Raw genomic sequence first — 23872 nt, forward strand, 5'->3', positions numbered from 1 at the left:
AGGAGACGCAGATCGAGAGCTGAAGCGCAAGTGGGAGGAGGAGTGTGGAGGAGAGATAAAGGATGGTCTATGGGCGGACGCGTTGAGTAGACTCAATGAATCCACAACATGTCCCAGGCTCAGCCTGATACAATTTAAGGTCGTTCACTGGGCTCACATGACAGTGGCCCGGATGAGCAGATTCTTTGGGGTGGAAGACAGGTGTGCAAATGTGCAGGAGCACCAGCAATCCATGTTCACATGTTCTGGACATGACCGAAGCTCAGGGGATTCTGGCAGGGGTTTGCGGATGTCATGTCCACGGTGTTAAAAACAAGGGTAGCGCTGAGGTGGCGATTTTCAGGGTGTCGGAAGACCCGGGAATCCAGGAGGAGAAAGAGGCAGACCTTCTGGCCTTTGCTTCCTGGTAGCCTGGAAACGGATACAATTAACTTGGAGGACTCAAAGCCCCCAAAGTCGGAGACCTGGCTATCGGACATGGCTAGCTTTCTCTGTTTGGAGAAAATCAAGTTCGCCTTGAGAGAGTCACTGTTAGGGTTCGCCCGGAGGTGGCAACCGCTCGTCGACTTCTTCGCGGAAAATTAATCGTCAGCAAAGGAGGGGGGTTAGTTTAGCTTAGAATAGGGGGTTAATTAAGGTGTGATCTGTAAGGGAGGGAGATGGCTTTTGCACTATGTTTATAGTTTCATGTACATTGTGTTGTTATACCAAAAAATACCTCAATAAAATGTTTATTAAAAAAAAAGTGAAGACTGAGAATTTGTACATTCACGAGTAATAAACATTACCTTCCTCATCATTCTGCTACTGCACACTGCTCCACCACTGCACTGAAGATGTGCATAGTGTGCAATGCAGCACTCTGGGATGAGTCGGGTAGATAATTATCTAAAACAAATGTATAATGTAAGTGTAACAAACAGAAACCGTTATGTGTAAAAAGGCAGTAATAACCTCAGGTTTCAGGAATCCTAAGCATTAATCCCCACACCCTCACTCTCCTCTTGCGAAGACACCAACCTCGTTTGAACTGTTGTTCCAAGTGGCAGAACCCTCCAGTAATTTGTTCATGCACCCAATCATCATTCCAGAGCTTATGCAGCAAGCTTTGGTCGGCTCTTGATCCATGGAATGCATCACTGTGCATGAGTTATCCTGCCTTGATCCCACGTACACACCCGCACATCTTCCAGCTCAGATAATGGACTGAAATCCACGTCCATACTGCTATCTCAGTTGACAACTGTAACCTATTGCTTTCCTTCTTGTGGGTCAGATCCGTCCAGGAGGTGCGTCTACCCTCTAACCATCAAGAAAGCTCAGTATCCCTCCTCCCACATCCCCCCCACCCTCTCCTCTTCCCATCAATTTTAAACCTTTAATCCACATCAAATAGACTGAAACATCAAAATTCACAAACAGCAATACTGGAAAGGCTCAGGTTGTTTACAGAATACTGATAGGGATGAGAGGACAGACACCAGTGTTGTCAAGAGAGCTGCATTTAAAGTGTGCAGTACTGTCACACTAGCCGTTTGATATCAGCCCATGCATTCCAGGATGTCTGTGCAGTTTTCACATTACACCTACTTCAGCTGTGAAACGAACACCTCAACATTAAAGTTTCCCACTCTGTTCTTCGGAGTTATTTCATTTGAAATGAGTGTTTTGAATTGGAAAAGACAAAGGGCTGATTTTAACTTTGGCATGTGGCGTCAAACAGGCAACATGGGGATTAGTCCTGGATGAGTGCAGCTCTAATAACACTGAAGGAGTGCAACACCATCCAGGACAAAGCAGCCTGTTTGATTGGCACCCTTCCACAAACTTTCACTCCCTCCACTATCAATAAATGAAAACAATAATGTGTACCATCGATAAGATGCACTGCAGGAACTCACCAAGGCTCCTTCGACAGCATCTTCCAAACCCATGCTGCGGGATTATCCGTTGGCGGGATCCTCCATCCCGTTTGCAGCGTGCTCAGCCCGCGTGTTTCCCGATGGCGTGGGGTGGCCCACAATAGGAAACCCCAATGGGAATGGAGAATCCCGCTGCTGGCAGGGGCACACCGCACTGGAAAATGGGGCTGGCGGGATGGTGATTTCCACCCATGATCTCTGTCATCCAGATGGACAAGGGCAGCCTGGGAACACCACCATCTGGAGGTTCCTCTCCAAGACACTCACCACCCTCTCTAGGAAATAATCACTGTTCGTTCACTGCCACAGGATCAAAATTCTGGAACTCCCTCCCTAACAGCACTGTGGGTGTAGCTACATCTCAGGGACTGCAGCAGTTCAAGAATGCAACTCACCACCATCTTCTCAAGGGCAATTAGGGATGGGCAATAAATGTTGGCCGAGCCAGCAATGCCCACATTCTGTAGATGAATTTTTTACAGGTTCAGGCAGTATATATCCTGCCTGTCCATTAAAATTAATGGAAGTGAATATTAGGCTGGGCATACAACGAAGAGCCATTTCAATATTGCGTATTGTGGACAGTAATGCAAAGTTAAAATGACCCAAGTTTGGTGGTTACAGGTCAATCACTGGTAGGAGCAATATGAGCTGAAGAATTAAGAACATCAAACATAAAGGGTATTTTATGGGTTTAAGTGTGAATCGTCCCTTCGCACTAAATAAGCTTAGAGACAGCAGTGATAACGCCTTGAACTTACAGGTCTCCTAATTAAACCTGTGGCAATGGACAAAATTGATACATTGTGCAGCGCATCGACCAACATTTCACCCCAGTTTTCACTGCAATTAGAATGCACTGGAATGTCACCAGTGAACCAAAGTGGATATGTACAAAACACGAGCAATACTTAAAACGGAGTACAGCAATAACACAACAATCACTAAATATCAAAAATCAGCAGGCTTAAAAACTGGGGATGGTGTGCTATACACAGCAGCAGTCCTCCTCCATGTGACAAGTTGGCCAAGTTTGTTTCAGATCACGTGGTTGTGGCGGTAAGCATGCATCTCAACAACCAAAGCTTTGTACGTTTTAACCCGTAATAAGTCTTCGGCAATCCCACGAAATCAGCAGTCTTAACATGTTGAGTACTAGTGGTAATTTTCATTTTTCACTTCTATTCATTCTCCTAACTGCAAGGTGCTGATTCCTTTTGCAGTGTGAATCCCTGCATGTGGGGTTGTTCAACAATACTTTGCATTAGTGGTCACTGTTTCATGTGTAAACCTAAATGGAATATCGAATGATATATCACAGGAGAAGGTCAACCGACCGGTCATGCCCATGCTGGTTCTTTGAAAGAGCGATGTAATTAATCCCACTATCCCAATCTTTTTCCATAGCTCTGAGAATTAACTGACCGTTAGCAGGGCATTCAAAATTGGTCTTGACCTATTGTCACATCTACAAGCATCAAGCAATGAAAGAAGCAGGAATCCTGGACTGATATTTACTCTGCTTGAGGTCCTCAGTGACATCCTGGACTGAGATCAATAAGCGTGGTATGGAGCAGAGGTCCCTTCCGGAACCTATAGGCCTGAGCATTCAATAGCTTCCATCTTTTAAAAATAATATATACATTTATTCACAGGATCAAACAATTCAAGTTCTTAAGATTTGGCATAAACTAAAATTGGCAACTTGGGTAGTCCTCAGAAGGATAAAACGTCACATAATGCCATCACACTGTCTGAAACAGTGCAGTTGCAAATAAAATGGTATTGCCTTCTCCTCTGCTCCATTAGTGAGAACTGTTTGCCAGGCATGCATGAAGCTGACGTGATAAACAACGATGCTGAGCGAGGGCCACTGATGGATCCCAAAACTCTTCTACCTTCTGACATGTGGACAGAATTTAAAGCAAGACCATGCACGCAACCATATAAAAGACAGGTATTTTTTGTAAAGCAGGTGCTTGACTGCTATCTTGGGCCATATTCTTTAAAGGTGCCAGTCTGCCAGTGTTTAAATTGAGGTTTCATCCTGGCACGATATGATAGAAAGAGTGTGGTTTCTCGAAGAGGCTATGTTGACTCCATTCACTTCTTTTTCCATACTTTCATAATCCTCCTCTTTTTCACTGGTTCCATTTAAACCTGATTCGCTCTTCTGGCTGATGGTCAAGGGCCGGATTTCATCAGTGGAGCCCAAACTGGGAACCGTGCCTCCCCCGGCTGCTTCTGTATAATTCCCCTTATGGTCGTTCTTTGACGCTTTTTTGTTGCTGCACCTCGGGTGACCAAACCTGTAGGCAATGGCACCGAGAATAACGCCAAGGACCAGGAAGAAAAACATCAGGAAATAACTGACAGAATTTGTATCCTTCATAGGATCAGCAGAAGGACCAAACTCCAGGCTGTAGAAACCTTTTAAAGCCTGCACTTTGTCTTCAACACACATGCACTTATAATCACCCAGGTTGTCTTGAGCAGCTGTCATGCTAATTCCTCCAGCTTTGTCATTGTTACTCAAGGTTCCATGAGGTGTTATCCAGTGACAGGTTGACCAGGCGGAACTGGGTTCGCACTGAAGGAAAACTGTGATCCCATTCACCGCTGGTACCACCTTTGCCACGGGTGCCAAGCCTGGAAAACAAATAAAAACTTTATAGACATGATTGGGCTTTAACTTTCACATGTGGAGATGAAAAATGGCAAAGTTCTAAATTGAAGCAGTGAAAAAGAGGATTATGAAAGTATAGAGAAAAAGTGAATGGAGTCAACATAGCTTTACAGCCAATGTTGTAATGCAGGAAATACATACAGCACGGTCTCAAATAGCAGTGAAATAACAAACAGATCATTTCTAGCTGTGATACTGGTTGAAGGATGAATATTAATCAGGACACCAGGGACAAATCTGCTGCACTTCTTCCAATAGTGCTGTAGGACCTTTAATGACAATCTCAACTGTTTCAATGTCTTTGTTGAAAGTGATAAGTGAGGAAATTACAGCAATGTGTCATGTCAATAGTACACAGTGCGCCAGTTAGCCAGTGGTGAAGGGACAGACATTGATCCCAGAGGCAGGAACACCAATTAATCAAACTTCTCAGCCCTGGATAGCTTTGTGCCAGGAGAAAATCTTGAAAAATAAAAAAATACCATAAAATTATTATTTAAATCCACTGCCAGACGGACAATGCTTTGGGTTTAAATCATAAAATAATTAAATGGCGACAGGATGGAAGGATTAGCTTAGTTGACTCGAGTGTGGTTCAGAATAATGCCACCAGTGCAGGTTCAACTCCTGTTCCAGCTGAGGTAGACTCAGGACCTGCCTCTTTGCCTGTCCCATGCTGGATGTGGAGTGATACATCTCAAGTTATGTAACTAATTGTCTTTCCAAAATGGAGAGATGCCTCCAATTCCTCTTAAATAAGGATAATTACCGACCTACAATACTTTTAGATTCCCTTTTATGTTGATCACCAGTCTCCTCTCATACACTTTGTCACCTTTTCGCTTCTTTTTTACTCCTGTACTGAACTTTTTCAACCAACTACTCACTTATATTATCAATCTGACATCTATCGAGGGCACTGATTTTTAATTCATTCATGGACATGAGCATCGCCAGTTAGACCAGCATTTGTTGACCATCTCGTGCTGCCCTCGAGAAGGCTTCCTAAACCATTTCAGAGGGCTGTTAAATGTCAATCACATTGTGTGGGTCTGAAGTCACATGTAGGCCAGACAAGGTAAGGGTGGTAGATTTCATTCCCTAAAAGGACATTTTTCCACTTCAATTTCTATTTGTTTTGTCATCCAGCGAACTCGGGCTTTACTTGTCCTACCTAACCCCCTCATGGGAATGAATGTCTCTCGACTGTAAGCAAACCATCTCCTCTTTAAAAGCAGCCCATTGTTTCAAATCTGTTCTGCTTGTGAATTTTTGATTCCAATTTATTGGGGAGAGATCGGTTTTCATCTCACTGAAACAGGTCCTTCCTTAATCTCTTCTTGCCCGTTTCCATATTTAACTGAAATTTTATGATACTATGATCATCATAAATGTTTCCCTGCTGATCAATTTGATTCACCACCTTTCACAGAAGCAGCAACGTCCCCATCCTCATTCAGCTCAAGTCATACTGATCAAGAATATTTTTGTGAACACACTTCAGCAACTCTTTCCCCTTTCTCCCTTCGTACCATTATTGCCCCAGTCTATAATAATGAACAGTAAGAAGTCTTACAACACCAGGTTAAAGTCCAACAGGTTTGTTTCAAACACTAGCTTTCGGAGCACTGCTCCTTCCTCAGGTGAATGCTCGTGATTTGAAACAAACCTGTTGGACTTTAACTTGGTTTTGTAAGATTTCTTACTGTGCTCACCCCAGTCCAACGCCGGCATCTCCACATTATAATAATGAAGTCCCCAATTGATCTAACCTTTCGGTTTTACACTTCTGTCTTTTCCCTGCAAGTTTACTCTTCCAGATCTTTCCCACTAGTTTATGATGCATAGAACACCACGGGCGCGATTCTCCGACCCCCCACTGGATCGGAGAATCGCCGGGGGATGGCGTGAATCCCGCCCCCGCCGTGTCCCGAATTCTCCGCCACCAGAGATTCGGCGGGGGCGCCGGTCGGCGGGTCCACCCCCGGCGATTCTCCGGCCCGCGATGGGCCGATGTCCCGCCGCTGTCAACCCTCTCCCGCCGGCGTGGATTAAACCACATTTTGAACGGCGGGGCAAGGCGGCGTGGGCGGGCTCCGGGGTCCTGGGGGGGGGGGGGGGGGGGGGGGCGCGGGGGATCTGGCCCCGGGGGGTGCCCCCACGGTGGCCTGGCCCGCGATCGGGGCCCACCGATCCGCGGGCAGGCCTGTGCCGTGATGGCACTCTTTTTCTTCCGCCTTCGCCATGGTCTTCACTATGGCGGAGGCAGAAGAGACCCCCTCCCCCGCGCGTGCGCGGGGATGACATCAGCAGCCGCTGACGCTCCCGCGCATGAGTCGACCGGCGAAGACCTTTCGGCCCCGGCTGGCGTGGCACCAAAGGCCTTTCCCGCCAGCCGGCGGAGCGCAAACCAATCCGGCGCGGGCCTAGCCCCTCAAGGTGAGGGCTTGGCCCCTAAAGGTGCGGAGACTTCCGCACCTTTGGGGCGACCCGACGCCGGAATGGTTCCCGCCACTCCATTACGCCGGAACCCCCCACCCCGCCGGGTAGGGGAGAATCCCGCCCCTCATCTGAGAAATTGTGCCTCGCTAAGTTCCAGATTTTCACTACACCTCGAGAAAATATGCTTTCACAGGAAGTGGCCGTCACTGGCTAGGTCGCCATTTGTTGCTCTGGAGAAAATGGTCATGAACTAACTTCTTGAACTGCTGCAGTCCATGCGGTATTAGAAAGAGAAATTCCAGGATTTTGACCCAGCGACAGTGAAGAAACGGTGATTTAGTTCCAAGTCAGATTGACTTGCACGGGAACATGTACTCCGAAGTTCACACACAAACAATGATTGGCTTAATCTTTTAACTTGGACCTCAGCCTCAGCACTCTGCAGACATCTGTTTTTTGCTTAAGTATTATGGCATAATGATGTTGGATGGTGTCAGCAGATGGAATATACTTTGAGAAGTGATTTATGCCTACTACAAAGTGACCATTATAAACATTCACAGACATGTGATAATAAAACAAATGCCAGGCATCGTCAGTCCTAGTTGATCACTGAAAGCTTCTCCCCATTGGCAGTCTATTAGCACTGTTGCAGTTGAATCCCGTTCAACATTTATTAGAGCTACAATGAAATTTTCATCTGGTGTACACATGGACAATGGTCTGTGGCTCAAGTCAGAAGTTTGGTGAAATATTTATCACTTGCTTAAAAGGGTGAAGCTGCTGCAACATTCATTCAGCTTAACACCACTGAAGACAGAACAGTTTGGTTAACTGGAGCACATGCCTCCACCTGTGGGCTCCATATCACCCTGCCACCACTGTGCACTGGCAGCAGTTCTCCAAGGTACTGTCTTTCAGATAGGACATTAAACCAAAGGATACCTCTGTTTTTTCAGGTATACATTCAAGTACAACTAGCAACTTCTCTTTGAGTCTTGGGCATCATTTATCCGTCAAAAACAAAGATGATCTAGTCAGTATCACTTTACTCTTTGTGGATACAAGTGGGGGCCGGTTTAACTCACTTGGCTCGACAGCTGGTTTATGATGCAGAGCGTGGGTTCAATTCCCGTACTGACTGAGGTTATTCATGAACCTTCTCAACCTTGTTCCTTGCCTGAGGTGTGGTGACCCTCAGGTTAAATGTTTAAACGAACACAGGACATCCTGAAGGGGGAGGGTGAACAGCCAGAGGTCGTAGTACACATAGGTACTAACGACATAGGCAAGAAGAATGATGAGGTCCCGCAGAAGAAGTTCAGGGAGTCAGGCAGTAAGCTAAAAAGCAGGACTTCCAGGGCTGTAATCTCAGGATTACTCCCTGTGCCACATACCAGTGAGGCTAGAAATAGGACGATAGTGCAGTGAAACACGTGGCTAAACCGGTGGTGTAGGAGGGAGGGTTTCAGATTTTTGGACCATTGGGATCTCTTCTGGGGCAAGTGGGACCTGTACAAGGAGGACTGGTTGCATCTAAACTGGAGGGGCACTGATATCCTGGCTGGGAGGTTTGCTAGATTCATTCGGGAGGATTTAAACTAGTATGGCAGGGGGGTGGGAACCATAATGTGAGCTTAGAAGGTGTAATAACGAAGGGGAAATAGAGAACCAAAATAAAAGAACAACACCCTCAGGCAGAACAAAAAAGGTGACAAGTGTGAAAAGGGAGGTGGTCAATGCAGGATTGAGGGTGTTGTATCTAAATGCGCGCAGTATACGGAACAAGGTAAATGAGCTTGTTGCGCACACTGAAATTGTTCATTACAATGTTGTGGGCATCACAGATGTGGCTGCAAGGGGATCAGGGCTGGGGTCTAAATATCCAAGCATATGTATCCTATCAAAAGGAAATGCAGATGGAACCCTTAGGGAGCAGTGACCACAATATGATAGAATTTACCCTACAGTTTGAGAGGGAGAAGCTGCAATCAGATGTAACGGTATTACAATTAAATAAGGGAAACTACAGAGACATGAGGGAGGAGCTGGCCAGAGTTGATTGGAAACGGAGACTAGCAGGGAAGACAGTGGAACAGCAATGGCAGGAGTTTTGGGAGTTATTCAGGAGGCACAACAGAACTTCATCCCAAGGTGGAGGAAACATGCTAAGGGGAGAACAAGGCATCCATGGCTGACGAGGGAAGTCAAGGACAGCATAAAAGCTAAAGAAAAAGCATACAAAGTGGCGAGGATTAGTGGGAAACCAGAGGATTGGGAAGCCTTTAAAAGCAAGCAGAGGACAACTAAAAAAGCAATAAGGGGGGGAGAAGATGAAGTAAGAGTGCAAGCTAGCTAGTAATATAAAGGAAGATAGGAAGAGTTTTTTTCAATATATAATTGGTAAGAGAGAGGCAAAAATAGACATTGGACCACTGGAAAATGTGGCTGGAGAAGTAATAATAGGAAACAAAGAATGGCAGGTGAACTGAATAGTTACTTTGCATTAGTCTTCACAGTGGAAGACACCAGTGGGATGCCAGAGCTCCAGGGGAATCAGGGGGCAGAGGTGAGTGCAGTGACCATTACTAAGGAGAAGGTTCTGGGGAAACTGAAAGGTCTGAAGGTGGATAAATCACCTGGACCGGATGGACTACACCCAGGGTTCCAAAAGGGATAGCTCAGGAGATTGTGGAGGCATTGGTGATGATCTTTCAGGATTCACTGGAGGCAGGATGGGTCCCCGAGGACTGGAAAGTAGCTAATGTAACACCACTGTTTAAGAAGGGAGGGAGGCAGAAGATGGGAAATTGTAGGCCGGTTAGCCTGACTTCGGCCATTGGTAAGATTTTAGAGTCCATTATTAAAGATGAGATAGCGGAGTACTTGGAAGTGCATGATAAAATAGGACTGAGTCAGCATGGCTTTGTCAAGGGGAGGTCATGTCTGACAAATCTGTTAGAGTTCTTTGAGGAAGTAACAAGGAAATTAGACAAAGGAGAACCAATGGACATGATTGATTTAGATGTCCAGAGGGCCTTTGACAAGGTGCTGCATATGAGATTGTTAAATAAGTTAAGAGCACATGGTGTTAAGGGTAAGATCCCAGCATGGATAGAGGATTGGCTGAATGTCAGAAGGCAGAGAGTGGGGATAAAGGGGTCTTTTTCAGGATGGCAGCCGGTGACTAATGGTGTTCAGCAGGGGTCAGTGCTGGGACCACAACTTTTCACAATATACATTAATGATCTGAAGGTACTGTTGCTAAGTTTGCAGATGATACAAAGATCTGTAGAGGGACAGGTAGTATTGAGAAATCAAGGGGGCTGCAGAAGGGTTTGGACGAGCTAGGAGAGTGGACAAAGAAGTGGCAGTTGGAATACAATGTGGAAAAGTGTGAGGTTATGCACTTTGGAAGGAGAAATAGAGGCAGAGACTATTTTCTAAATGGGAAGATCTTTGGAAATCAGAAGCACAAAGCGACTTGGGAGCCCTTGTTCACGATTCTCTTAAGATTAGCGTGCAGGTTCAGTCGGCAGTTCAGAAGGCAAATGCAATGTTAGCATTCATGTCGAGAGCGCTAGAATACAAGAGCAGGGATGTACTTCTGAGGCTAAATTAGGCTCTGGTCATTTGGAGTATTGTGGGCAGTTTTGGGCCCCGTATCCAAGGAAGGATGTGCTGGCCTTGGAAAGGGTCCAGAGGAGGTTCACAAGAATGATCCCTCGAATGAAGAACTTGACATTAGAGGAACGGTTGAGGAATCTGGGTCTGTACACTTTGGAGTTTAGATGGATGAGGGAGGATCTTATTGAAACTTACAGAATACTGCGTGGCCTGGATAGAGTGGACGTGGCGAGGATGTTTCCACTTGTAGAAAAAACTAGAACCAGAGGACACAATCTCAGACTAAAGGGACGATCCTTTAAAACAGAGATGAGGAGGAATTTCTTCAGCCAGAGAGTGGTGAATCTGTGGAACTCTTTGCCGCAGAAGGCTGTAGAGGCCAAATCACGGAGTGTCTTGAAGACAGAGATAGATAGGTTCTTGATTAATAAGGTGATCAGGGGTTATGGGGAGAAGGCAGGAGAATGGGGATGAGAAAATATCAGTCATGATTGAATGTAGGAGCAGACTCGATGGGCCGAGTGGCCTACTTCTGCTCCTGTGTGTTATGGTCATATGACCACCAGTCAGCTCTCCACAACAAAGGGGAAAGCAGCGAATGGTCATCTGGGATTTAGGCGACTATACTATTTGTGGGACTTTGCTGTAAATTATCAACTTTAACACCGTCAGGAGAAAGGAGCAGGATTTTGAAAATCCACCCCCGGCATTGAAGGGGTGTGTGACTTATCAAACGTACCTTTATCAGATTTACACAAGGTATTAGTCTGTGGGTGATCATATTCCACATCTTGCACCATCCTACTGAAGAAGCAAAATTATTTTGTTTTTAACAGAGTGCAATAATAGAGTGCAATAATTATCAGTTGTATATAAAATAGTCTCAATTCTATATCAAAACATGATTCAGGGCAATAGTGTTCAACTATACATGTGGATACAGGAATTTATAACCAAATGTTTTGACGTGCAATGTGGACAGCCCTAAAATTTTTAATGTACTTTTGAAAGATAATTTGAATGAAAAGCTGTAACTCTGAAACAACATCTGAACCAGGGAGGGCTGTTGGGCTCACAGTTAGCTGTTGCATTCTACATAGAAAAAGGAGTGGGCCTTTCAGCACCAGAAGCCTGTTGCAACACTCAACACACCATGGCTGATCTGGACGTCAATTCCACTTACCCACCTTGGCTCGTTTGGTGTTGATAATCTTTCTGAAAATAAATCTTGCGATCAGTTTTGAAAGTTCCAACTGAAGTTCCTTTCAGTTGTGAAGTGTTTGATTCCTGATTTCACTCTTGAAAAGTCTTGCTCTAATTTCACAACTGCGTCCCCTATTTCTGGATTCCTTAACATGAGGAAATAGTTTCTCTCTATCCAACCCATCCAATCCTCTCTCTGAGGTGGCAGTTGATTTGCTGCAGTCCATCTGTCCCCTCCTGCAATTGCTTCATGATGTGTCTGCAACCATCTTGAGTGGGATATCTAAAACAGACACCTTTAAAATGCAGACCGGGATTCAGCCAAGGCTGTGAGATAGCCCCCACACGATATACAGGCCTGAATCCTCCGGCCTTTGGGATTCTCTGTTCCCGGCGGCAGCATACCCCTACCCATAGGTTTCCTGGCGGAGTGGAGTGGCTTCAATGAGAAATCCCATTGACAAGCAGCGGGAGTATAGAATCCCGCCGCCAGCGAACGTTGTGCCACCGAGAAACACACGGCTGGGGTACTGGAGAATGCAGCCCACAATCTACCTGACCATGGCAATTCACCTGCTCTCTGGTGTCCATGTTAAATACTGTCTGGAAGGAAAGCTCTTTAACATCAGTTGCCTCAATATCAAAAAAAAACTGACCACCGACTTCCAGTGGCGGCTATGTCGTGAGCAGTCACACACACGGTGGCTCCCGCCAGGGAACTTGGTTTTTAGTTCTTTCCACCCAGTTAATGGGTGATGTTTGGGGGGAAAGCTGTATAGTTTGATGGAATAATTTCCCAACATAAAAGTAATGCCCATAAAATATAACACAAGGCATAGTCGGGCAAGGGAGCGCCATTGGACTCAGAAACCTCTCAAGCCCCGGTGGTGGAGAAAATGGCAGAAGCTCCTGCTGCGGCTGTGACTTTGGCCTCTTCGTGGACGGTCAAGATGCTGGCAAGCTTCTTGGAGGATTAATTTTAAAATAATACTAATAATCTTTATTATTGTCACAAGTAGGCTTACATTACCACTGCAATGAAGTTACTGTGAAAAGCCCCTAGTTGCCACATTCCGTCACCTGTTCAGCTACACTGAGGGAGAATTCAGAATGTCCAAATTACCTAACAGCACATCTTTCGGGACTTGTGGGAAGAAACCAGAGCACCTGAAGGAAACCCACGTAGACACGGGGAGAACGTGCAGATTCCACACAGACAGTGACCCAAGCCGGGAATCGACCCCGGGTCTCTGGCGCTGTGAAGCAACAGTGCTAACCACTATGCTACTGTGCTGCCCAGATGTGATGGAGTTACTTTTTAATTGGGAAAACTGTTCGAATCTCTAAGGAGCGGGGAGTTTCTTTTACATATTAAAGCATGATAATTGAGTAAAAACTGCAGAACTTAATTAAAAGCAATTCATGTTTCTTCCACCTGCCCCATATCACCTAGGAACAACCAAAATGTTTCTGCAGTGTGTGCTTATGATATCACAGATGTGCAGAAAGTCTTTGCTGGGCAATATATGAAGTATAAAATGGACACCGACAAATGGGACTCGCAGAAAGATGACATTCCAGATCCACGCCCTGGCGCGGTAAGTGGGAGACCAATTGCTGTAAGTGTTTTTCACCTAATAGAAATAAAAATATCTATTTTGTAATAAGGAAAGTAGCCAGATGTGGCATCTTGAGTGTTAGTGCCAGTGTAAAGCATTCAGACAAGGATCCAAGGCATGCTTGGATTGTGCTGGTCTCGTTATTAGCAGAGATGGAAAATCAGGTCCTCCTGAACGTTTGTGGCGAATGCTGCTGGAAGTACACCCAAGTAGATGCCCCTCCAAACCTGAATGCCCTGCTGACTGTTGCCTTGACTCATGAAGGGTTCAGACTTAGAAAAACTATGGAAAACACACATGGAAATACATCCCAGCACCAGTAGCACTTCAGTGCAAGAGAGCACTGTGTTACCGTGCCACTCCAACAGCGGCAGTCGGGCTCTGAGGACTTTCAGAAGGCGATGGAAGGGGCTCTAGCCCCCATGCACATGGCCTTGGAGAAGATGGATGGAAAGGTGGAGGAGCAAGGCGCGGTGATACAAAGGGTGGAGGTGCCGCTCTCAGACCAGAGAGACTGGATTGTTTCCCTGGAGGCAGAGATGGCGTTGATGGCTGAGGGGCATAATGCCTTCAAGTTTAAAGTAGATGATCTGGAAAACCGCTTCTTATGGCAGACTTTAAGAATCATTGGGTTGTGGGAGGGCCCAAATCCTAGGAACTATCTGTTCAGGATGTTTGGAAAGATGGTGGGGAATTGAAAGGGGGCATTGCCATCCCGTCCTGAATTGGACCGGCCCCATCGGTTGCTGAGGCAGAATCCCTGATCTGGGGAACCACCAAGGGCAATTATCGTCAGGTTCCTCAGGACCAAGACAAATAACGGGTCCTGAGGTGGTTTCAGGACCTAGATGGGAGGGCCATGCTCCAGGACGTGGGAGCAGATCATGCCAGGAGGCATGTGGCGTTCAACAAAGCCAAGGCTGCGTTGTACAGAAGTAATGTGCGATTTGGTGTGGTGTAACCAGCCCGTCTTTGAGTGACTTTTAAGGAGAGAGACTACTTTGAAGTGCCGGAGGCAGCTGATGAGTTTGTAAAGAAACATGGACTGGGGGCGAACTAATATGTAAATTGTTAGGGCAGTTGAATCTGTATTTATTGTGAGATTTTTATATTTTGGGTGAGGGGACGCAGTGGTTGCTGGAGTTTTCTCTGGGCAAAGTTGGAGTTTGTATTTTTGGGGTTGTTTGTGGATGTGTGTCGGTTTTCTTTTTCTCTCTATCGTTTTATATAAAAACTGGATGTGGGCGGGAAGCTGATTGTTGGTATGATTGTGTTTCTGGTTTTATCCTGTGTGGGAGTCATCTTGCTATCTGTAAAGTTAGTTAACGGGAGCGGAGGAGTGACAATTTTTGCATGAGGGCTTTTGTCTCATTGTTTGTTCATTGGGTTGTGGTATGAATGGGAGGCGGGGTGGGGATGTGGGAAAGAGGGATAGGGAGGGGTAAAATGGTGACGGTGACAAATTCTTTGGGCGTGGTCTAACTAAATTGGAACAGAGTCCCCTGATGAGCGCGTTTAGCCGGGTGTTTCCCGGTGCTTGCAGTGCCGAGAAACGTCCCGCCGAGGCTGTACTTAGTTCAGTTTCCTCCTCGGTGCAGGAAGAGATCGGGACGACATCTAATAAAAGACCTCATTAACCTTCCCTGGGGTGGTAACCAATCCACCACTGCATTATCACCCGGGACGGGCAAGGCAGTGAACCTACGGCAGCGCTCAAGGAGAACCTTCTATTAATATGGGGAGAAGGTTAGTCATCTTTTAGCGTACCAGCAGAGGGGACAGGCTGCCTCCCAGGAGTGGTGGTTGGTTACCACCCCACGGAAGGTTAATGTGGTGTTTGAGGCCTTTTATTAAGAACTATATAACTGAGAGCCTCCAGAGGAAAGATTGGCAATGGTGCAGTATTTGGACGAGTTGTCCTTGCCGGTGGTGGAGCGGGGAAGAAGGGAGGAGCTGGAGGCAAGGATGGGTCCAGAGGAGGTTATGAAGTGTATCGGATTAATGCAGTCGGTTCAGGCTCCAGATCCGGATGGGTTCCCTATCGAATAGGGGCTGTTTAGCACAGGGCTAAATTGCTGGCTTTGAAAGCAGACCAAGGCAGGCCAGCAGCACGGTTCGATTCCCGTATCAGCCTCCCCGAACAGGCGCCGGAATGTGGCGATTAGGGGCTTTTCACAGTAACTTCATTCGAAGCCTACTTGTGACAATAAGCAATTTTCATTTCATTTTCATTTCATTCATTTTATAAAATATTTGTGGGTCAGTTGACCCCACTGTTGTTGGATATGTTCAATGATTCCTTGGCTCGGGGGATGTTGCTGGTCACCTTGGCCCAGGCATGGATTTCCCTGATCCTGAAGAAGGATAAGGATCCAACGTAGTGTGGCTGTGCCGACCCATTTCATTGTTAAATGTTGAGGTTATTGGTTAAGGTGTTGGAAATGTGGTTGGAGCCTTGTCTTCTGGGAGTGACCAGCAACACCCCCGAGCCAAGGAGTCTGGATCCCAAAACCACCCCCACACCTTTTCAATATTTGTAGACCAATAATAAAAGAATAAATTAGGGAGCACCAAATCTCCCATCTGCCTCTCTTTCTTTAGAAACATCATGGGAGTGTATGGAGGCAGCCTTGTGCAGGGGTTGGAGTCGGAGGGCACTGGTCACTGCCTCGCTTCCATTTTCTCCAGCAAGATTCATCACGAGCCCGGCAGTAGTTGCCACTTTTGAGGATTTGGAGGCACTTTAGGACAGCATTTTGCAAGGGTGTTTGCAGTATGTTATTGTTTTGTTTAACTTGTTATAATGAAAAAAACTTTCTGAATAAAAATTTTTAAAAATATTAAACTGACCACCATAGACATGTATGATTTAAAGGTTTTGAATGACTGCACTGTCGCTGTCCACTCTGCACCAGATTTTCAAGCTACACTCAATCCCTTCAATTCTGCAGAAAGGGTTACAGTGGCAGCCATGAGCTGAGCGGCCGCATGAAACCCATCTAAGAACCTCGACTAAGGCCTTTTAACCCAACAGTCGGGCACCAAAAGTACACCCCCAGACTAATTCTCCATTGACCGCACCACCAAGCAGATTGGGAAAGAATCAGCCGCTCAGCTGAAAAGCCAGTAGAGATGAGGGGTGGGAAACCTCAGCCTCAGAGCAGGGAATCTCAGTGGAGGCACAGAACCGGTGAGGGTCGACCCTACAGAGTTCCAGCACAGACCAAGGCGCTAATGGACAAGTTGACGTGCTTCATCACCTCCGAGCTACAGAGACATAGGGAGATGAGATGAGAAAAGACCTCCTGGCGGCCGTTGAGGCAGCGGTGGAAGCTGCGATGGCCCCCATAAAGGAGGAAATGGACAATCTGGAGCAGAGACTAGAGGCCCAGGGAAATACGACACAAGATCTCGAAAAAGCTGCCAGGGACCAAGGGATCCGGATTACAGCATTTGAGGCCAAGCTAGCGAGCCTGGTCAAGACCCAGAAGAGGTTGAAGGATAAAGTCGACAACGAGGAGAACCAATTGCGTCGGCAAAACCTAAGAACTGTGGGGCTGCCGGAGGGAACAGAGGGGAGAAACTCCACAGAATACATAGCAGCGATTCGCGGGATGCTGGTCGACTTCGCCAAGCCCCCAGAGATATACCACGCCAAAAGGTGGCTTCGGTAGCAGCCTAGGGCCAGGGAACCACTGCGGGTAATTATCGTGAAGTTCCACAGGTCCACAGCCACATGTTCTGTTTCTACCCAGATCACAGAGTTCTGGATGGCTATTTTCGAGGCAATGTCCAGGGTCGGGGTTGTCGAGATGGAACCGTGACTGAGCTCTGGATGGGGAAGAGGATGGGCGCCCTGGCCATCGCCTCACTGATCACCAGGCAGAGACTTCTGCTAGGCTGGATCGGCAGTGCCACCCAGGACCTCTGAGTGGCTCTCAGACCTGGCAGAGTTCCTGAAACTGGAAAAAAATTAAAATTCTTGCCAAGGGGATCCGAGGAGAGATTCCAAGACACGTGGAAGTTCCCTAACCTCTTTACAGACCTGTTTGCAACCAGCAACTAACCGGGAGGAGGTGAGGGCAGAAAAACAAAAAGAACAAAGAACAAAGAAAAATTACAGCACAGGAACAGGCCCTTCGGCCCTCCAAGCCTGCGCCAAACCAGATCCTCTTTCTAAAACTGTCGCCTATTTTCTAAGGATCTGTACCCCTCTACTCCCTGCCCATTCATGTATCTGTCTAGATACATCTTAAATGACGCTATCGTGCCTGCCTCTACCACCTCCGCCGGCAATGCGTTCCAGGCACCCACCACCCTCTGCGTAAAGAACTTTCCACGCATATCTCCCTTAAACCTTTCCCCTCTCACCTTGAACTTGTGACCCCTAGTAATTGAGTCCCCCACTCTGGGAAAAAGCTTCTTGCTATCCACCCTGTCCAAACCTCTCATGATTTTGTAGACCTCAATGAGGTCCCCCCTCAACCTCCGTCTTTCTTTTTTTTTTAAATAATATTTTATTGAAAATTTTTGGTCAACCAACACAGTACATTGTGCATCCTTTACACAACATTGTAACAATACAGATAATAATGACCTTTTTTAAATTTAAACAAAAACAACAACAAATAAATAAATATTAAATAACAAAAAATAAAAACTAGCCCTAATTGGCAACTGCCTTGTCTCAGGCCACCCACCCCCCATCCCCCCCCCCCATCCCCCCCCCCCATCCCCCCCCCCCATCCCCCCCCCCCATCCCCCCCCCCCCCCCCATCCCCCCCCCCCCCCCCATCCCCCCCCCCCCCCCCATCCCCCCCCCCCCCCATCCCCCCCCCCCCCCCCATCCCCCCCCCCCCATCCCCCCCCCCCCCCCCCATCCCCCCCCCCCCATCCCTCCCCCCCCATCCCTCCCCCCCCCCATCCCTCCCCCCCCCATCCCTCCCCCCCCCCCCATCCCCCCCCCCCCATCCCATCCCCCCCCCCCATCCCCCCCCCCCCATCCCTCCCCCCCCATCCCTCCCCCCCCCCATCCCTCCCCCCCCCCATCCCTCCCCCCCCCATCCCTCCCCCCCCCCATCCCTCCCCCCCCCATCCCTCCCCCCCCCATCCCCCCCCCCCCCATCCCTCCCCCCCCCATCCCCCCCCCCCATCTCCCCCCCCCCCCCCCCCCCATCCCTCCACCCACCCCCATCCCTCCCCCCCCCCCCCCCAAGTCCTGGGCCGCTGCCGCTGCCTTCTTTGTTCTCCCCTATCTATCTTTCCGCAAGATATTCGACGAACGGTTGCCACCGCCTAGTAAACCCTTGAGCCGACCCCCTTAGGACAAACTTAATCCGCTCTAACTTTATGAACCCCGCCATATCATTTATCCAGGTCTCCACCCCCGGGGGCTTGGCTTCTTTCCACATTAGCAATATTCTGCGCCGGGCTACTAGGGACGCAAAGGCCAAAACATCGGCCTCTTTCGCCTCCTGCACTCCCGGCTCTTGTGCAACCCCAAATATAGCCAACCCCCAGCTTGGTTCGACCCGGACTCCTACTACTTTCGAAAGCACCTTTGTCACCCCCATCCAAAACCCCTGTAGTGCCGGGCATGACCAAAACATATGGGTATGATTCGCTGGGCTTCTCGAGCACCTCGCACACCTATCCTCCACCCCAAAAAATTTACTGAGCCGTGTTCCAGTCATATGTGCCCTGTGTAATACCTTAAACTGAATCAGGCTTAGCCTGGCGCACGAGGACGACGAGTTTACCCTGTTTAGGGCATCTGCCCACATCCCCTCCTCAATCTCCTCCCCTAGCTCTTCTTCCCATTTCCCTTTTAGTTCGTCCATCATAGTCTCCCCTTCGTCTCTCATTTCCCTATATATATCCGACACCTTACCGTCCCCCACCCATTTCTTTGAGATGACTCTGTCCTGCACCTCTTGTGTCGGGAGCTGCGGGAATTCCCTCACCTGCTGCCTCGCAAAAGCCCTCAATTGCATGTACCTGAATGCATTCCCTTGGGGCAACCCATATTTCTCGGTCAGCGCTCCCAGACTCGCAAACTTCCCATCCACAAATAGATCTTTCAATTGCGTTATACCTGCTCTTTGCCACATTCCATATCCCCCATCCATTCCCCCCGGGGCAAACCTATGGTTGTTTCTTATCGGGGACCCCCCCCAGTGCTCCGGTCTTTCCCCTATGTCGTCTCCACTGTCCCCAAATCTTCAGTGTAGCTACCACCACCGGACTCGGACAAGGAACTTTGCAATTTGCTAAATAATAGCAGTAACTACTCTGCTTCACAGCTAGTTATTTTTCATGTTAATCTTTTCTGAGAAAGCATCGTTGTTTTTGGATCTTGTGTAGTTCCTTGGTGAGAACGGCAATGGGGCTGTCACCATAGCCTGCAGGCTGGTCCCCCTACAGGACGCCCTCTCTAATCTCTTCCACGCCGCTCCTTCCTCCTCTCCCATCCACTTACTCACCATTGAAATATTAGCGGCCCAATAATACTCACTTAGGCTCGGTAGTGCCAGCCCCCCCCTATCCCTACTACGCTGTAAGAATCCCTTCCTCACTCTCGGAGTCTTCCCGGCCCAAACAAAACCCATGATACTCTTTTCTATCCTTTTGAAAAAAGCCTTCGTGATCACCACCGGGAGACACTGAAACACAAAAAGGAATCTCGGGAGGACCACCATCTTAACCGCCTGCACCCTCCCTGCCATTGACAATGCTACCATATCCCATCTCTTGAAATCTTCCTCCATCTGTTCCACCAACCGCGTCAAATTTAGCCTGTGCAATGTGCCCCAATTCTTAGCTATCTGGATCCCCAGGTAACGAAAGTCTCTTGTTACCTTCCTCAACGGTAGGTCTTCTATTTCTCTACTCTGCTCCCCTGGATGCACCACAAACAGCTCACTCTTTCCCATGTTCAATTTATACCCTGAAAAATCCCCAAACTCCCCAAGTATCCGCATTATTTCTGACATCCCCTCCGCTGGATCCGCCACATATAGTAGCAGATCATCCGCATATAAAGATACCCGGTGTTCTTCTCCTCCCCTAAGTATTCCCCTCCATCCCTTGGAACCTCTCAGCGCTATCGCCAGGGGCTCAATCGCCAGTGCAAACAGTAATGGGGACAGAGGACATCCCTGCCTTGTCCCTCTATGGAGCCGAAAATATGCCGATCCCCGTCCATTCGTGACCACACTCGCCACTGGGGCCCTATACAACAGCTGCACCCATCTAACATACCCCTCTCCGAACCCAAATCTCCTCAACACCTCCCACAGATAATCCCACTCCACTCTATCAAATGCTTTCTCGGCATCCATCGCCACTACTATCTCCGTTTCACCCTCTGGTGGGGCCATCATCATTACCCCTAACAACCTCCGTATGTTCGTGTTCAGCTGTCTCCCCTTCACAAACCCAGTTTGGTCCTCATGAACCACCCCCGGGACACATTCCTCTATTCTCATTGCCATTACCTTGGCCAAGACCTTGGCATCTACATTGAGGAGGGAGATTGGTCTGTAGGACCCGCATTGTAGCGGATCCTTTTCCTTCTTTAAAAGAAGCGATATCGTTGCTTCTGACATAGTCGGGGGCAGTTGTCCCCTTTCCTTTGCCTCGTTGAAGGTCCTCGTCAGTAGCGGGGCGAGCAAGTCCAAATATTTTCTGTAAAATTCAACTGGGAATCCGTCCGGTCCCGGGGCCTTTCCCGTCTGCATGTTCCTAATTCCTTTCACCACTTCTTCTACCGTGATCGGTGCTCCCAATCCCATCCTTTCCTGCTTTTCCACCTTGGGAATTTCCAGCCGATCCAAAAACTCCATCATTCTCTCCCTCCCATCCGGGGGTTGAGCTTCATACAATTTTTTATAAAATGTCTTAAACACTTCATTCACTCTCTCCGCTCCCCGCTCCGTCTCTCCATCTTCGTCTCTCACCCCCCTTTTTCCCTCGCTGCTCCCCTTTTCCTCAATTGGTGTGCCAGCAATCTGCTCGCCTTCTCTCCATATTCATACTGTACACCCTGCGCCTTCCTCCATTGTGCCTCTGCAGTGCCTGTGGTCAGCAAGTCAAATTCCACATGCAGCCTTTGCCTTTCCCTATACAGTCCCTCCTCCGGTGCTTCCGTATACTGTCTGTCCACCCTCAAAAGTTCTTGCAACAACCGCTCCCGTTCCTTACTCTCCTGCTTCCCTTTATGTGTCCTTATTGATATCAGCTCCCCCATAACCACCGCCTTCAACGCCTCCCAGACCACTCCCACCTGAACCTCCCCATTGTCATTGAGTTCCAAGTACTTTTCAATGCATCCCCTCACCCTTAAGCACACCCCCTCATCCGCCATTAGTCCCATATCCATTCTCCAGGGTGGACGCCCTCTTGTTTCCTCCCCTATCTCCAAGTCTACCCAGTGTGGGGCATGATCCGAAATGGCTATAGCCGTATATTCCGTTCCCCTCACCCTCGGGATCAATGCCCTACCCAACACAAAAAAGTCTATGCGTGAATAGACTTTATGGACATAGGAGAAAAACGAGAACTCCTTACTCCTAGGTCTACTGAATCTCCACGGGTCCACCCCTCCCATCTGCTCCATAAAATCCTTAAGCACCTTGGCTGCTGCCGGCCTCCTACCAGTCCTGGACTTCGACCTATCCAGCCTTGGTTCCAACACCGTGTTAAAGTCTCCCCCCATTATCAGCTTTCCGGTCTCTAGGTCTGGGATGCGTCCTAGCATTCGCCTCATAAAATTGGCATCGTCCCAATTCGGGGCATACACGTTTACCAACACCACCATCTCTCCCTGTAATTTGCCACTCACCATCACGTATCTGCCCCCGTTATCCGCCACTATAGTCTTTGCCTCGAACATTACCCTCCTCCCCACTAATATAGCCACCCCCCTGTTTTTCGCATCCAGCCCCGAATGGAACACCTGCCCTACCCATCCTTTGCGCAACCTAACCTGATCTATCAGTTTCAGGTGCGTTTCCTGTAACATGACCACATCTGCTTTAAGTTTCTTAAGGTGTGCGAGTACTCGTGCCCTCTTTATCGGCCCGTTAAGCCCCCTCACGTTCCACGTGATCAGCCGAGTTGGGGGGCTTCCCACCCCCCCCCCCCCCCCCCTTGCCGGTTAGCCATCATCTTTTTCCAGCTTCTCGCCCAGTTCCCACGCGGCTGTATTTCTCCCAGACGGTGCCCCCCCGCCCATCCTTTCCCGCACCCACTCCCCCCTTTCCCCAGCAGCAGCAACCCAGTAATTCCCCCCTCCCCCCCCCCCCACTAGACCCCCCGCTAGCGTAATTACTCCCCCCATGTTGCTCCCAGAAGTCAGCAAACTCTGGCTGACCTCGGCTTCCCCCCGTGATCACGGCTCGCCCCGTGCGGCGCCCCCTCCTTCCTGCTTCTCTATTCCCGCCATAATTATCATAGCGCGGGAACCAAGCCCGCGCCTCTCCCTCGGCCCCGCCTCCCATGGCCAACGCCCCATCTCCTCTCCCTCCCCACCTCCCCCCATCACCACCTGTGGGAGAAAGAAAAGTTACCATACCGCAGGATTAATCATACAATCCCTCTTCGCCCCCCCCCCCCCCACTTGTCCCACCACTTTGTCCAAACGTTCATTTTCGTAGTCCAATCATTCCAATTTTTCTTCTACAATAAAAGTCCACGCTTCATCCGCCGTCTCAAAGTAGTGGTGCCTCCCTTGATATGTGACCCACAGTCTTGCCGGTTGCAGCATTCCAAACTTTATCTTTTTTTTGTGAAGTACCGCTTTGGCCCGATTAAAGCTCGCCCTCCTTCTCGCCACCTCCGCACTCCAGTCTTGATAGACGCGGATCACCGCGTTCTCCCATTTACTACACCGAGTTTTCTTCGCCCATCTAAGGACCATTTCTCTATCCTTAAAACGGAGAAATCTCACCACTATGGCTCTGGGAGCTTCTCCTGCTCTCGATCCTCGCACCATAACTCGGTATGCTCCCTCCACCTCCAACGGACCCGTCGGGGCCTCCACTCCCATTAACGAGTGCAGCATCGTGCTCACATATGCCCCGACGTCCGCCCCCTCCACACCTTCAGGAAGGCCAAGAATCCTCAAGTTGTTCCTCCTTGCGTTATTTTCCAGTGCCTCCAACCTCTCCACAGATCGTTTCTGGTGTGCCTCCTGTATCTCCGACTTCACCACCAGGCCCTGTATGTCGTTTTCATTCTCTGCTGCTTTCGCCTTCACGACCCGAAGCTCCTGCTCCTGGGTCTTTTGTTCCTCTTTCAGCCCTTCAATCGCCTGTAATATCGGGGCCAACAACTCTTTCTTCATTTCCTTTTTTATCTCCTCCACGCAGCGT

The 23872-nt window shown here is 48.5% G+C and overlaps 1 protein-coding gene across 4 annotated transcripts in view; it reads right to left on the reverse strand.

Annotated features, from left to right (window-relative positions):
• Window positions 1-715: 715 nt before the first annotated feature.
• sema4f (sema domain, immunoglobulin domain (Ig), transmembrane domain (TM) and short cytoplasmic domain, (semaphorin) 4F) overlaps window positions 716-23872 on the reverse strand; it is a 352651-nt gene continuing 329494 nt past the window's right edge. For 3 of the 4 annotated variants that reach the window (XM_072497723.1, XM_072497726.1, XM_072497725.1), the window contains 2 exons: window positions 11417-11481; window positions 716-4571 (listed from right to left, as the gene is read on the reverse strand). In XM_072497723.1, coding sequence (XP_072353824.1) covers window positions 3952-4571; window positions 11417-11481 — 685 coding nt within the window. In that variant the 3' untranslated portion in view covers window positions 716-3951. The remainder of the gene's footprint in view (window positions 4572-11416; window positions 11482-23872) is intronic. The other variant, XM_072497724.1, reaches the window with a different exon arrangement.

The sequence above is a fragment of the Scyliorhinus torazame genome, chromosome 3 (assembly GCF_047496885.1).
Source record: "Scyliorhinus torazame isolate Kashiwa2021f chromosome 3, sScyTor2.1, whole genome shotgun sequence".
Classification (NCBI taxonomy): Eukaryota; Metazoa; Chordata; class Chondrichthyes; order Carcharhiniformes; family Scyliorhinidae; genus Scyliorhinus; species Scyliorhinus torazame.